Here is a 14,608-nt window from a genome sequence, read left to right on the forward strand (position 1 = left end):
ATATCAGTTCAGTTCCCACAATTTCACACAACACGGAGAGCCAGGTGTGTAGTTCTTGTAGTTTATGTATTCTAGGTTTTAATCAGGTAAAAGCTGGGGGGCAGGCCTCTGGAATGGAAAAGTGTGGTTGGTGTTAACTGCCACTGTTCTGGCTGGCCACAAGTGAGTTTGTCAGGGAGAGGTGATGAAGGTCCTGGCAAAACTTCCGTCTTATGAGGAAAACAGTTGCTGAGGAGTGGGAGGAACATTCCTGTATGTGTTCTGAAGGTTTATAGGAGCACTGGAGAGCTGTTTTCATGATCTGTGTTGGTACCACTCTCATACAGCCTCTCAATAAGTAGTATAGGTTTGTGGCATGTGTGCTGGAAGTCAAGAACACTTTAGCTTTACCAATGTACTACTGGTTTTATTTCTTTCTAAAATGGCTAGATCGGTTACCATTTATGGAAATCTTAGATTCCCCAATGCGGAGTTTATATTCTTAATTTTTGTAAATCTTGTAAAATGCATGATTCCTGACTTGCATACAAAGGTTTGCAAGGTTTGACTTTGTGGTTTCAGATTTTGTTCTGTGAAATAAACGATAACTAGCTTTGATTTTTAAAATAGTTTTTCATTTTATAGCCTTGTCCATATAAGACTCTGTAACACGATAAAGTTAAAAAGGAGATGATACAACAGTTGAGACTTTCCATCCAAAATTGTGATCAAGCAGTATATTGACCTTATTTTCCTGAGTCTGTCTACTTAAAACCAAGACAAAAATGTCAGCTGAGTGATTTAGTAAAAATCTGAATTACATACATGTGTAGATGAGGAAATTTGTTCTGAGGAAATTTGAGAAATCCTTTTCTCTGTCTCCTTTCTGGCTTCCTTTTTTCTGGCTTCCTTTCTTCCAGTTTTTCCTTGCCTCTGTTCCTACTGCTGTTTCTGTTTTTAATGCACAGTTTTTTGAGAGTGTGTTTACAAGGAGTAGTACCTGTAATGGTTCTTCACGTCACCCAGTGTGGCTTATATGCCAGAAACTTCCCAGCTGGTACCTTTCACTGATGACAGCTCATTTGTTGGACTGTCTGAATAGAGAGTCCAGTCCCAGGTTTTTAACATCCTAATTCCTTTGGTCATACTTGTGAAAGACGTGTCATAGAACTTCAAGATAAAAATGAGAGAGTAGATACCAAACCGGTTTTCTCTTTCCACATCCTTGTGATATTTCCACCTTCCCTGGACTGAGTTATTATGAAATGGTTTTACCAAACATCAGTTGGTGATCTGACATTATATCCTGTTTTCCTGCTGCTAAGCTGCAATATGCCTGCCAAGCGACTGACTGCATCAAAAAGATTTCAAAAATTGGGCTAGGGAAATTATCTATGTTGATCTGTTTGGTGGAAAAAAACAGTGTGTCTTCTTCGAAATGGTTCATATGGATGCAATATAGTTTGTTGCTTAGTGCATTCTGATCCTTCACCAGTTCTTTCAGCCATTTTCTATTACTGGCTGCTATTCCTATGGGAATCAATCAGTTGCCTTAGAACCTCCCTTGTTGCTCTTGTGAGCTCTCATTTTGTCTCCTGAGTAGAGTAATTTAGGGAGAGGTCAGGCTCTATGTTGCATACATTCACAGAGGAATTGGGATCTTACTTTTCTGAAATATTCTTGCTGCAAAAACAAGGAAAGTAGTTTCTTAATAAACAAGATAAAACAAGTGATGGAGAGAAAAGGAAAGGAAATTTTTAATGGATTGTTAATAATTCATATCCATAAACCTCTGATTCTGACAAGATTTTTTTGTGTTTAAACTTGGCAGTTCAGATAAGTGAAAGAAAAAACACCTATTGATTATGTAGCATGAGAATATATTATGAAAGTGCAAGGTACCTTATGTTGCTCTTCCAGTATGTTTTGAGCCTATCTAGAAAAATGAAAAGATTGTTCTCTCTCTGGGGGACTTTTTTGTTTGGTTTTGGGTTTGGTTTTTTTTTTAGCCTAGAATGTTTCTACTGAGATTTAGAGCATGTCTATTTTTTTTTATTTTTTTTTTCAGTTGGAAACTGAAATCTCACGTCAAGTTATAGCAGGCTAAATGATCACAAAATTCCTTTCAGGTTTTAATACCAATGCTTTTAAAAAAATATTTAACTTTTGTAGGAAAGGACTTGGTTGAACTTGGATTGATTCACCCATTCATTTCTTTGGGTAGCTGAGGAGTGACTTGATGGCATTAGCTGATAGCGTGTAAACATTTGTCTCTTTGCATGTCGCTGCGTTTCTTGATAGCCTTGTGTTTGATTTTCATTTCCCCTTTCCTCCAGAAGAATTCGGACTTTAGAGGAAAGGTGGTGAATCTGCCCACTGTGAGTGTAACTTCCTGCCTGTGAGCAGTGACTGCTGAAGGAACAATGCTGACTCAATACAAAACCCAGTAGCCTTTCTTCCTTAGTACTTCTGAAATGTCAGGCTGTGCCTTGCCGGGTCAAAGATGCTGGAGTGCATCCCTGCAATCTTCTGATTTTGTTTCCCGCTTTGTGGGCTGCAATGGGTTCTGCTCAGACAAACATAAAAACACCAAGGTGAAGCTACTTTCAGTATGTTTTACTCTTTTTCAGACTCTGAGTAGATACTTGGTACAAGTCCTTCATTAAGTACCCATCCTTCCTCAGAACAAAACTAGTTTCTTCTTCCCTGTTACAATTTTACTTGTTGCATCCTGGTAACTTTGGAGGTCCTGAGATGGTATATACGGCAGAATTACAGGAGACTACGTTTTTCCTGCCTAAATATTATTTATTCCATTTGCACATCTAGAGCTCTTGATCAAGGAAGCAAGGAAAGTTGAAAAATTGAGGTTGCAGGATCTGGGAAGTACCAGAATACTTTACTCCAGACTCAGTGCAGCCATCTTTGCATGTGCATTGTTATTTACTGAGCACTTGACCATTTGCTGAGGCAACCCTCTTTTTCACGCTTTCCTCAGGTCTCAGAGTCCTTCTCAGGCTCCCTTTCTTTCCATGGTTTTGGTTGAGCTGTACCCCTATTTTCTCTCATTGCTGTAATTCTTGTTCTGCTCTGATTCCTTGTATACCTTCTTAGACCCAGTGAGTTGTCCATCTACATCTCAGTCAGAACAATAGAAGCAGGATCCCAGACCTTCATGTAGGTGTCCAGGGACTTCATTGTCTGCAACAGCAGCAATCTTCAGGGAAAGACCCTAAAGAGTGTTTGCTGCAAATCCAGTATTGGGAAAGTTATCACAAACCAGCCTCTCCTGAAGATAACAGGAATTCAAATTTTTCAAAGAAATGTTTTTTCTCTTTCCTACCCTCTACATTTTTCTAACTCCTTTACCTATGTCATGAAGGAGAGAACTTTTTCAAAGTAAATATCAGAATTTTGTCAGAATGCCTTGATTTGCATGGTGTCCCAGTGAATTTTTCACAGTACTGCATTGCACTCTGGCTTTTTATGTTATTTATTGATAACAAATCTTCCTCTTTTTTTTTACCTTTTTTCCTTTATTTCTGGTAAAGAGACATTCGTGTCACATTTTCATAAAAATAATAATCCTGAATTGTAAGGTATGTCTCCAAAAATCCTCACTAAGAAGTTACCTGTTAGATGTGTTTCCATGGAAGAGAAAACTTTTATATAGTAGGCAAACTAGCTTAGAAAGCAAAGTTTATTCATTAATGTATTATTTCAAAATTACTCATGTGACATGATACAGTTCCTTATTTGCAGCTCAGAACTTCCCTGTATCTGCTGGGTCTTAAAAACTGTAAAGGATTTGTTAATCTGGTTAGTGCAGAAAGGTTTGCTTCCAAGGAACAGATTTGGTCTTCAGCATCAGGCTGAGGTGAAGGGCAGAAGGGAGTGGAATATTTGGCCATGGCTGTCTACATGCTCCTGATCATTCTCTTTTCCTTTAGTACATCTCTTCAAATATCTGGTAAGTCTTTGTCCTCTGTTGAGTATGGAGGTTTGCAAGTTCTTTCTCATGTTTTCCAGATGTCCTCCTTAGTGGACAGTGAGTTTAGATCTAATCACAGTATGTATTTTGAAAGAGTTTTATTCAACTCTTAAATTTGATGGTATCTGTATAGACATTCTGTCGCCTTAATCCAGTTTTCAAGGTGGTGTCTGAGTGAAAGAAATGCATCAGTAGAGGTGGGCGTAACCTAGACAGCTGGTTCTTGAAAATCAGACAGATGAATGCAGACAAAAGCTGATCTGAAATTACTCCACTGGACGTTAGAACAGTTCAGAAGTACATGGCAGTGTCCTCTCAGCATGCACAGAACCACTGCCTGATGTGTGCTTTGAATTTCTTAGACAGCTCATATAGGTTATGGCATACTGATCGTTGTATACTGGAATCCTGTTTCCAAGCTGGCGGCTTTAGGAAGGATCTAAAAACCTGCTTGTCTTCAGACACTCCTACCGCTGAGAGGAAAGCAAATGACACTATGTCTGCAACTCTTTCCTGCAAGAAGCTCTCAGCTAGAGAACTGTGGAAGTCCAGGACTATCACCTGAATGGCAGCCAGGGACTAGCCAGCACTTATCTAACCCACCACAGGAGAATTTCTGCTGTGCATGTCTCTAACCCATCCTCTGCAACCTGTTCAAGAACTGCTGCAGCAGGAGAGCTATGCCAATGGAAATGCTATCTGGCTTGTTCAGTTCTGCAAGCTTTTCAGAGAAACATCGCTGGGGCAGTTCAAGCACTCCCTGGTGGCTCTGGGACGTGGGAGTGGGGGTTTATGAAGCCCCATTTAACTATTCCGTCCCCAGCAAGAAACCTTGAGTGGTAGTAAAACTCAATGGCACAGCAGAGAGAGTTGTATGATGTTGCTGTCACTTAGAGGGGAGCTAAGGGATGCAAGGCAAGCTGCTAAAATGGTCAGAGTTTGGAGCAGGCTGAAATTGTGCCCCTTTTTTGAAGTTGGTCTTAGGCAAAACCCCCCAAATGCGGTGCAGTGTCTCACGTTTTTATTTACAAGTGTAGCTGTTCCTAGCACTGAGGATATTTACTTAACCTAACTGTGCTTGAAATTGATGATGCTGCAAGTTTTGGCTTCCCTCCTGAGATACTCACTAGCTGAACTCTGTGAAGAAAACAACTTTTTGCATAGTTGCCCAAAATGTCCAAAATAATTAATGAAAAATTAAAAACACCTTGCTTGCCTGATGAGCTGAAAACAATATCATTCTAAGCCAAATACAAGAATGGTTGAATTTCAAGTATGTAAACCATTTTCAATAGTTCTAAAGAAAAAAGCCCTTTTGCTTGCAAAAATAAAGCCTGTTTAATATGCTTTGTGGTGGTGGAGCTTTGAAAAACTCATGACATTTAATGAAGGTCATTTTTTAATGGTGTTTTGAAAATAGTGTGTTTTAAGGAGGGATGTGAAGAAGAGTAATTTGTCTTGAAAGAGCAATATTTTCAGCTTCTGTGTTGCTTGCATCTTGACATTTTAATGAATATCCTTCATACTGATTAACTTCCTTGATTTCTTTATCAACTCTCTATATATTAATTTTGTTTTAGTAGCAGACTGTCAAATAGCAAGTGTCTGCCTTACCTACTATGAAATCTCAGATGTCTGCATTCTCTTTTTATTTCTATAGCTAGTGGAATATTCTCAATCTATAATGAAGACAGCAAGCTCTGTGCTCAAGCTCAAAACTCCAGCTCCATCATAACTACCACCTGCAATGAGCACGATGAGTTTCAAAAGTTCAGGTGGGTCTCTGCTACACAACTGCTGAGCGTTGCACTCAAGCTGTGCCTGGGAGTGCTCACCAAGGACGACGGGGCTGCCATCACGTTGGAATCCTGCAACAGGACGAATGAGCTCCAGCGGTGGGAATGTAGGAATGAAATGCTTGCAGCCCATGGCAAGGATTTATTTTTGAACTATGGCAAAGGGAAGGGGAAGAAAATCAGGTTGTCCAAAGAATCAGGCAAAGGGACCAGGTGGAAAATCCATGGAACTGCAGACAGTGTGTGCTCTCAGCGCTATGAGGGTGAGTGCTGAAAAGTAATCTTTATTTCTAGGTAACTTGACTGCCCCTATTTACAAACATTCCACTGCCTGCTTGTCTTGGGGTAACCATTTTCACATCAGTAGCGGAGCTAACTACAAATAGGGTGTAGAAATGCAAAGCAAATGTGACTGTATGTGTTTCTGCATAGCTTGGAAAGTGGAATTCTTGCAAATGATACAATAAAATGTTAAAGGCCTACGATTTAATCACAAGGGAGAGTGGGAATTCTGTTTGTACAGCAACAGTGGGAGGAAATCCATGACTGTTTAAAAATACGTCTGATCAAATTTGTAGAATAAGTGGTGATTGTGTTATGTTTAAATATTCATTGTTGCTGGTCACTTGGTTTGACCATGTACTACCTCTAACAAGTTAGTTTCTGGTTAACGTAGATGTAATCCACTTTTAACAGTGCTTGCCTGGTGTTTTCCAGGCCCGTCAAGAAGAAAAAGTAGGAACAAAAAAGGAAAACTGATATTCAATGGTATAGGATGCAAGAACTCCTAAAATCCTGATGAAGGAACACTGGAAAGTCAGATCTCATTTTCCTCCATTGTTATCCCTCTTGGGCTATGTAGAGCAGGCATCCAGGCTCAAGTGCTCAACCTCCTTTCTACCATGGCACTCACAGAGTGAGAAGTTAAATAACAAGGGGTGAAGTTTTTGCTGTGCCCTACGGCAGTTCCAGCTCTAAGTTTGTCATAGGTTTGTTCAGATTGCAGCAAATTAGACTGTACAGAGATGGGAGTCACTTCTCAGCAGATTCACCTGCAAATTTAAGACCTAACTTCCTCTCTTGAATACTAGTACAAATATTCTGGTATCTCCTCTCCAAGCCCCTTCAACCATACCAGGCAAAAAAAGAAGATATCGTAGAACCATAGAATGGTTTGAGTTGGAAGGGATCTTCAAGATCATTTAGTTTCAACTCCCAAAATAACCTAAATATTACCCAGGGAAAGAAGTATCTGACACAGTAGTCCAGATAACCACAAAAAGAAAAAGATGGATAGAAGTTAGTCTTAGGGCCAGTCTTAATTCTGAATATCTTGCCATAATCATAATTGATTGGTGCGATAGGGTTGGAAGGTTTTTTGGTAATGAAATACCGATGTGTTGAGCTCTTGAACAACTCAGCTGTGCCCACGGAGAGCTGCCTATGAGCAGACACTGTGGTGAACATCTGATATCAACTGACTACTATTGATCTGTTTCTCTCCATAGATATCTATACACTTGGAGGAAATGCTTTTGGTGCGCCTTGTGTGTTCCCTTTTAAGCTCAATGGTAAATGGTATGCTGAGTGCATCCCTCGAAGTGACAGTGCAGGCTCTCTCTGGTGTGCAACTTCCTCAGATTTTGATAAAGACCAATCTTTTGGAAACTGTCCACTAAAAGGTAATTTATTTATAAAAATTTCAGGAAAGGCATTAAGCAAAAGTTTAATTCACTCTCATGGGTACAATCTCCTTGAGATATGGAAGTAACATTGGACAAAGCTGGATTCTGGCTAGCCTAGTTCACTGGTGCAATATGCAATGATAAGATGAGGTATCTGCTCTTCACTCTCACTGTTTCTCCAGTAGCAATGAGTAGTGCTCCTACAGTGCTCCCAAGACTGCTTCATATGGAGAGTATTCTGAAGGTGGTGACTGGGACTGATGGAAAAAGGAGGAGAAAACCCCTAGGAGTAGGCAAGAAAAAAGTTCAGGCAAATGAAAGGCAGAAAGAAGTGCAATAGATGAGGAAGGTGAGATATAGGGAAGCAGGAAACAGTGGTGTATCATGGGATAGAACAGAGAGTTGGAGGGCTGGAATGAGTGAAAGGCTGCAGGACATGGGCAGGGACCTTCAGCTGCCTTCTGTATTCCAGTGCTTCTTACACCTAGAAATCATCCAGCACAGATTTCCAGTAACCTACTCCTTCACCCCTGCTTCACATCTCATTGATTGCAAACAATAATTTCTGTTGTGTTGGGAGGTCTGGTAGAAGATAAGAGGGGTCCCAAGGGAAGAAATGGGTGTGGAGACCAAGATTCTCTGTGTGGGGAATGGAGAAATGTAGGTGTACAGATAGAATATATCAGTAAGTGAGTTAATGTGGGCTGAACTCTGAAACAAGTAGATTAATTACGTAAACAAAAAGAAATGGGGTCAATGTAGAAAAACTGAATTTGTAAGAAATACTTCATTATGTGACTAATGTATCATTAATGTCGAACAAAGTATATTTAAATTGGACAAACTATATGTAAAAAATTTAGCCAATTGTACAGTTACATAGTTTTAGTCTGTAATGAAGATTTTATTTTCTGTGTTAGCAAGTATGATTATCTTGTGACATTTTTGTTACCATATTTTATAGACACCATCCACAATGATCTTTGGAAAACAAATCCTGTGACTGAAACCCACTATCAGATAAACTCAGAGTCGCTTTTGACATGGCACCAAGCAAAAAAAAGCTGCCAGCAGCAGAATGCAGAATTATTAAGTATCACAGACCGTCACGAAGAAATGTTTTTATTAGGTAAAGTTACCCCCGCCCCGAAACAAATTAATGAATATGTTTAAAATGGAGGTCAGCTCCAAGAGCTTTGACATGGATACTTAAGTTTACCTTGTGCAAATAGGTCTGAGTGACATTCTCCAAAAACCTTGTCATTTTCTCACAAAAAATGTATTAAAATAGTGGAAAAAAATCTAACCTATATGAAAAAAAAATCTACTATGATACTTCTTCTGTTTTACATGCTTTAACATTTTACTTCAAGTTTTGTTGAATAATTTACAGAATCTAAGGCATTTAATAACTCAACTGCTTGTGTCTTTTGACCATTTAGGGCTCACTAGTGATCTGGGTGTCAATGAGAAGCTCTGGATTGGTCTTTTCAGTGCACTAGACAGTGGCTGGCAATGGACTGGGAGTACTCCTTTTCGATACCTAAACTGGGGTCCAGGTAAGTGCACTTTTTTGAAAAGATAATCAATGTCTGGGCCAAAATTCTCTTCCCCAAACTCCTGTTACCTAAGTCCTTTAATTTCATAGAATTTTCACAGGCTACAGGTGGATTATGAGAAAGATATGATATTACAGTAATAAGGATCACACCAGAGATGCATTCCCATTAATTCTGAATTTCAGAGAAAAAGCAGATAGCTCATCCAAGAAAGCAATTAAATATCTACACCTCATTCTTTTTTTTTCTCCATCCACAATTTTCTCAGGCATATTATTCATTCCAAACAAAAAACTCAGAGAATTAAATAGAAAAAAAATTAAAGAAGAGCATTGCATAAAAATATTTTAAGCAGTTCCCTGTTACTGCCTCTGACATTTATCTGACCTGTTTTATCTTAATGTTTCCCCTACTTTCTTCATATCTAAGGCACCATCTTGCATGTTGCCATGTTACATATTTTCATAGTAGTGGTTGTGACTACAAGGAGATCTAAAGCACAAGCACTCCCATGGAAATAAAGACACGTTTCATGTCCAGTGTTCAATAGCAAAAGATGTTGAGTTGTCTGCAATACTACCACCACATAAGGATTTGTGTCTTAGACATATAGATTTTTTTCTGTATGCTGCCATACTTCAGACACACTGATTTTTTTCTTAAGCAGTGCACGGGACAAGAGGAACAAGTTTCATGTTTGAAATGTTGGCCCTCTTGGCCATCCCAGTGGTGCTTCCTTGTTTGCTCTTTTGGGGATTATAACTAGAGAGTAATACGCCAGTGGTTTTGCAGCTGCAAAACACTTACATGTTCCCTCCTGAGATGAAGTGAAAATTTTCAGTGTTAACAGTGACATTCACTGTATGTTGTGTCTCTTTGCTAAAGGAAATCCTTCTGTGGAATCTGGAAAAGTATGTGGGACCTTCCAAGGTAGGAATGGTAAATGGGAAAGCCAGATGTGTGATCGGAAACTGGGATATATCTGCCAAAAGAGAAACTCCTCTTTAGATTCCTCCACTATTGCCTCAGGTAAGATGGTCAAAAAATCAGGCTTGTTTTGCAGTGAGTGAGAAATACTGTGAGTATGTCATATATGAAATGGCAATATGTTATCAAAACAAAAGGATTATACTTGTTTACCTGGGTCAAACCCTGAGAAGACTTTAATTTTCTGGCTCACTTTAAAGGTGATGTTCCTAATTTTGAAAAGATCACAGGGAACTAAAGAAGGCAGGGTTATGTGACTAGTCATGTTATCCAGACCACAAAATACTGATTAATATCTTCTGCTCTGAAAAATACATTAAAGATGTGTCCTGTTAAAAGATGTGAGTCAGAGTTCATGCTCTCCCTGCTCTTTCTGACCCTTTTTGCTCTATTGGGGAGGGAAAAAATCAGAATATGGGGCTGGCACCTTTCTCCAATTGAGTTTCCTTTCCACCTGTGGCAGAATAGGACTTGTCTATGTGAAGAAAAAGGTGTGAAATTACTTCTCTGACTCAGGAGATAAGTGACACATCATGACTGGTATCCTGTATATTCTGACTGCATCCAGACATCTCACTGGGAATGATTTCTGGCCCATGCTAACCTCCAAACCATGCTTGGATGCTGTTTAGGGGGATGAAAGTTTGCGAAGGTCAAAACCATGCATTGAACAATGTGGATGTTCACAGGCCAATCCTAGGCACACATCCTACCCTCTTCAGTTTGCAGTGGAGCTGGAGGCCATGAGAATTTTCAAAGTAGTGGAAGGTAGTTGGCCATACTAAATTCACACCAAGAAATAGCCACTTGAACAAAGTTCAGTTGCGGCATTTCTGTGCAGCTGGGATTTCTGACATGGCTGGTGTAACAGAAATGTATCTGAGCTCTCTGATGTGTGATTTGGGCTGCTCAGGAGCTCCAGCTCCTTTCCGAGCACCTGGTGTTTCAAGAGAAGAAATACATAAAATCTCTGAAATTCACCAAGATAAAGCCCCTGTGTAGAAAAAGAAACCCTTTTTCTGTAAAACACGGCTGTACCCAGAGCCTCACTGAGGGGAAATTCAGCTGGAGTTGTGCCCTGCAAGTTTGCATGCCAAATTACTTAATATTTCATTAATCCTGTAAAAGAGCTTTTTGGTAGCTGCCAGCACAATTGGTATGGGAATATCTGTTTTGTATTCTTTGTGATCCTCAGACCTTGGCTTCTCCCCTCTGCCAGTATGTGCTCCAATATTTCAAATTCTTGTCAGTACAGGTTATTTTCTTTTTGCTTAAAAGAAAGCACTGAACAGGACTGCTCATTAATTGTTTGAAATAATTTTTTAGGTGACTTAAAGCCTGTTAAATGCCCCAAGGAATGGGTGGCCTATGCAGGTCATTGCTATAGAATTTATAGAACACCCAAAATATGGAAAGAAGCCCAATCTTCCTGTAGGAAAGAAGATGGAGAGTTGGCGAGTATTCATAATGTTGAGGAGTACAGTTTCACGACGTCTCAGCTTGGGTACAGTGAGTATTCCTGCATATATATATATAGATAGATAGATATAGATATATCTGGATTTATGCTCTTGGTATTATGCATTTAATCATTGTAACCATGGTCTTAAAGGTCTTTTAAAAAGTCCTTCTTTAGTCTAAAGTGGGTATAAGTTGTGATTGTTCCATTTTAAGACATACTCATACCTAGAGTTATCTTTGTGTTCCCAGAGCCAGATGATGAGCTGTGGATTGGTCTGAGTGATTTGAGGATTCAAATGTATTTTGAATGGAGTGATGGGACACCTGTGACTTACACCAAATGGCAACATGGAGAGCCAACTCACACACGGAATAAGGCAGACTGCATTGTTATGAAGGGAGAGGTAAAAATCACTCCTCTGTTTTCATGGATTCCTCTGTCCATTGCTTCCCCCAAAAAGAAAAACATCTGTGACAAAAAAAGAGAAAAAGAAAAAAGAAAAAAAGCCCAAAATGTAAAAAAGGGATGAGGGTTTTCATGGTTTTAAAGAACTTGGTTTAATTCAGAAAATCTTAGTGTGGAGGGACACTGGAGACCAGATCTAGGAAGGTGTATGGTGAAGCAACAGAAGCAGTGCGCTGCACTGGGGCTTAGTCTGCTCTGCAACACAGAGGATAAATCTCCCATCTGAATTTGGTTGAAATAACTCATCATCCACACTCAACATGGCTGATCATACCTGCATAGTATGGTTCTTGAAGCAGGAACTTTCTTATGTTTCCCTTAAAACACCTAAAATACAGGATTATTAGAGCTACTTTGGAGGCTCGTGTTACTGTAGGCACAAAAAATTAGGTACAAAAAATTCTGTTATGTTTTATACCCAGCACAGAACGACATAATGCTATGGAAAAAGATTTAATTTTTCATATTTTACTTGTAGTTTATTCAGCATTTTCTTGCTATTGTCATCTGGTTATATGAACATCATAAATACCGTGCTGGTGAGAATAGAATGGAACAGCATGTTTCCTTCCTGCTTCCATCAGCCACTGAATCTTTACTACATGCAACCCTCATTCTCACACCTCTGAGAAAATTGTGTTCCGTGTTTGGGAGTTTTGGAGAAAATAGGAATGCAAGGAAGAGAGCTGAAACAACCTCAGCCATATGAATTGAGAGGGATTCTCTCTGAGGATGGTGAATATTCCTATTGGAACTGGATTTCCTCCAGACTTCACTTCTCTCTGTGGTTTCTTCTTACCATGCTCAGGATGGATCCTGGGCTGACAGTGCTTGTGAAACGAAACTCGGTTATGTCTGTAAAAGAAAACCTTTGGCAGAAGAATCAGTAGAAGATGAGATTGCTTACCCAGGCTGCCAGAAAGTAAGTGTAAAACAAAAGTAATGTAAAGTCATCATATCTTACTTTCACTCCCATGATAGTGAGTATCACAGAAGTAAATTATTTTGACTGTTTTTGGTGGAGCCGTAGAAAACTGTTGATTTTGTATGTACCAATATATCTTCAACTACTGGGGAAAATTTTTCTTTATTCAGCCAAAATGTAGATTGGTTTGTTTTTTTTTTTCCCATTCTCTTACATGCTCACTTCCCCTAGCTCTCTCTTGATGCAGAACTGGTAACTTAACCCACAAAAGCCATGCTCTGTAGAGCATGTCAGTATTTTTTCATGCTGTAACTCACTGGTCTTGGGTTGCATGCAGCCTTCTCAGTTCAATCAATCTGCCACGGGAGAAAGGAATATTTAAGGAATGCTTTGCAGGAGGTACACTTACAGAATAAGAAGGCAAAGCAGGCTTTACACAAGGAACTGCAAAGTGACTGTGAACGTGCTTGCCAGCTCCAAGTCAGGACCATGGCTCACTGCTTGCAAAGACTCTTTGTGTGTCCTTTATCAAGGGTCGAGACACAGAGCTGCGGTTACAGAAGCTCTGATGATCCTCTTGGTTTCCTCTTGTGGCTTCTGAAATTAATTTTGACTTGGGGTGTGGTATTAACTTGGCTTTTGGGAGTGTGCTGTGCAATCTGACAGCCTCTCTCCATCTCTGCTGTTGGCCCTGACAGGGATGGATGAAGCACGGCTTCTACTGTTACTCTGTGGGGCAGTTACCAGCAACATTTTCAGATGCAAAAAAAATCTGTGAAGAAAACAAAGGTTACCTGACTACTGTGACGGACAGGTATGGGAACATAATTCTTGTCCTTTCATATGCGCACCAGGATGGAAGGGCCAAACAGAAATTTTTCTGCAGTTATTCATAGTGTCTAGTATGATGCCACTCCTTTGCTGGAAAATCTGTTGGTAGAACTGAAGAAGTATTATGAAATACATCAGGGGCTTGTGGGTCATATGTTATCAGTACAAACATTCAAGCCATTGCTGCTACATGCCTACACTGTTGTTGACTCCAGAAATTAAAAAAATTGAGTCAACCCCTCAACAACCCCAGATTCCCAGGTTGTTTTAAAACTTATTGAATTAAAATAATCAGATAAACATGGAGTTATAATTTATTTCTTCCAGATGTGAGCTTTTCAGCCTTTTCTTTGCAACAGGTAGATCTGGAAACTTCCCATTTTTTTAGAATAAAAAAAAAAATCCCCCCAGAGTAATAAGATTTAGAGATCTAGATCTTATTATAAAGCTCAGTAAAACACTGAATCACATATTTATGCAGAATTAATAACACATTTGCATTAACACAAGTAAGAAGATGAATAGAGAGAATAGAGGAGAATAGAATCACTCTAAATTCTAAACATGATTTACATTGCCAGAATATAAAATAAAAAATAATTTATATGACAATTAAAACTATAAAAGTAAGATCATTCCCCTTCCATCCTTACTTAATTTTTCCCACTTGTTAACAAATGACCTGAACTTTACCAGATTTGCTACAATGAATTGTTTGAAGCAATGAACAAATTGCGATAAAATGTGAAAATTTAGTACTTATTCTTCACAGATATGAACAAGCTTTTTTGACTTCTGTAATTGGATTCAATCCAGTAAAGTATTTCTGGATTGGTCTCTCGGATACAGAGGAGCAGGGGATGTTCAAGTGGGCCAGTGGGGATGCGGTCACCTTCACTCACTGGAATGCAGGCATGCCACGTACGCG

General features: G+C 39.3%; 1 protein-coding gene across 1 annotated transcript in view; it reads left to right on the forward strand.

Annotated features, from left to right (window-relative positions):
* Positions 1 to 3,888: 3,888 nt before the first annotated feature.
* Positions 3,889 to 14,608, forward strand: part of LOC104278786 (macrophage mannose receptor 1-like) — a 31,499-nt gene continuing 20,779 nt past the window's right edge. The window contains exons 1-11 of the mRNA XM_009875874.1: positions 3,889 to 3,953; positions 5,635 to 6,029; positions 7,275 to 7,448; positions 8,416 to 8,580; positions 8,894 to 9,010; positions 9,896 to 10,039; positions 11,324 to 11,506; positions 11,708 to 11,862; positions 12,733 to 12,846; positions 13,548 to 13,663; positions 14,453 to 14,601. Of these exons, the coding sequence (XP_009874176.1) occupies positions 3,889 to 3,953; positions 5,635 to 6,029; positions 7,275 to 7,448; positions 8,416 to 8,580; positions 8,894 to 9,010; positions 9,896 to 10,039; positions 11,324 to 11,506; positions 11,708 to 11,862; positions 12,733 to 12,846; positions 13,548 to 13,663; positions 14,453 to 14,601 (1,777 nt within the window). The remainder of the gene's footprint in view (positions 3,954 to 5,634; positions 6,030 to 7,274; positions 7,449 to 8,415; positions 8,581 to 8,893; positions 9,011 to 9,895; positions 10,040 to 11,323; positions 11,507 to 11,707; positions 11,863 to 12,732; positions 12,847 to 13,547; positions 13,664 to 14,452; positions 14,602 to 14,608) is intronic.

Source organism: Apaloderma vittatum, unplaced genomic scaffold (genome assembly GCF_000703405.1).
Source record: "Apaloderma vittatum isolate BGI_N311 unplaced genomic scaffold, ASM70340v1 scaffold5149, whole genome shotgun sequence".
NCBI lineage: Eukaryota > Metazoa > Chordata > Aves > Trogoniformes > Trogonidae > Apaloderma > Apaloderma vittatum.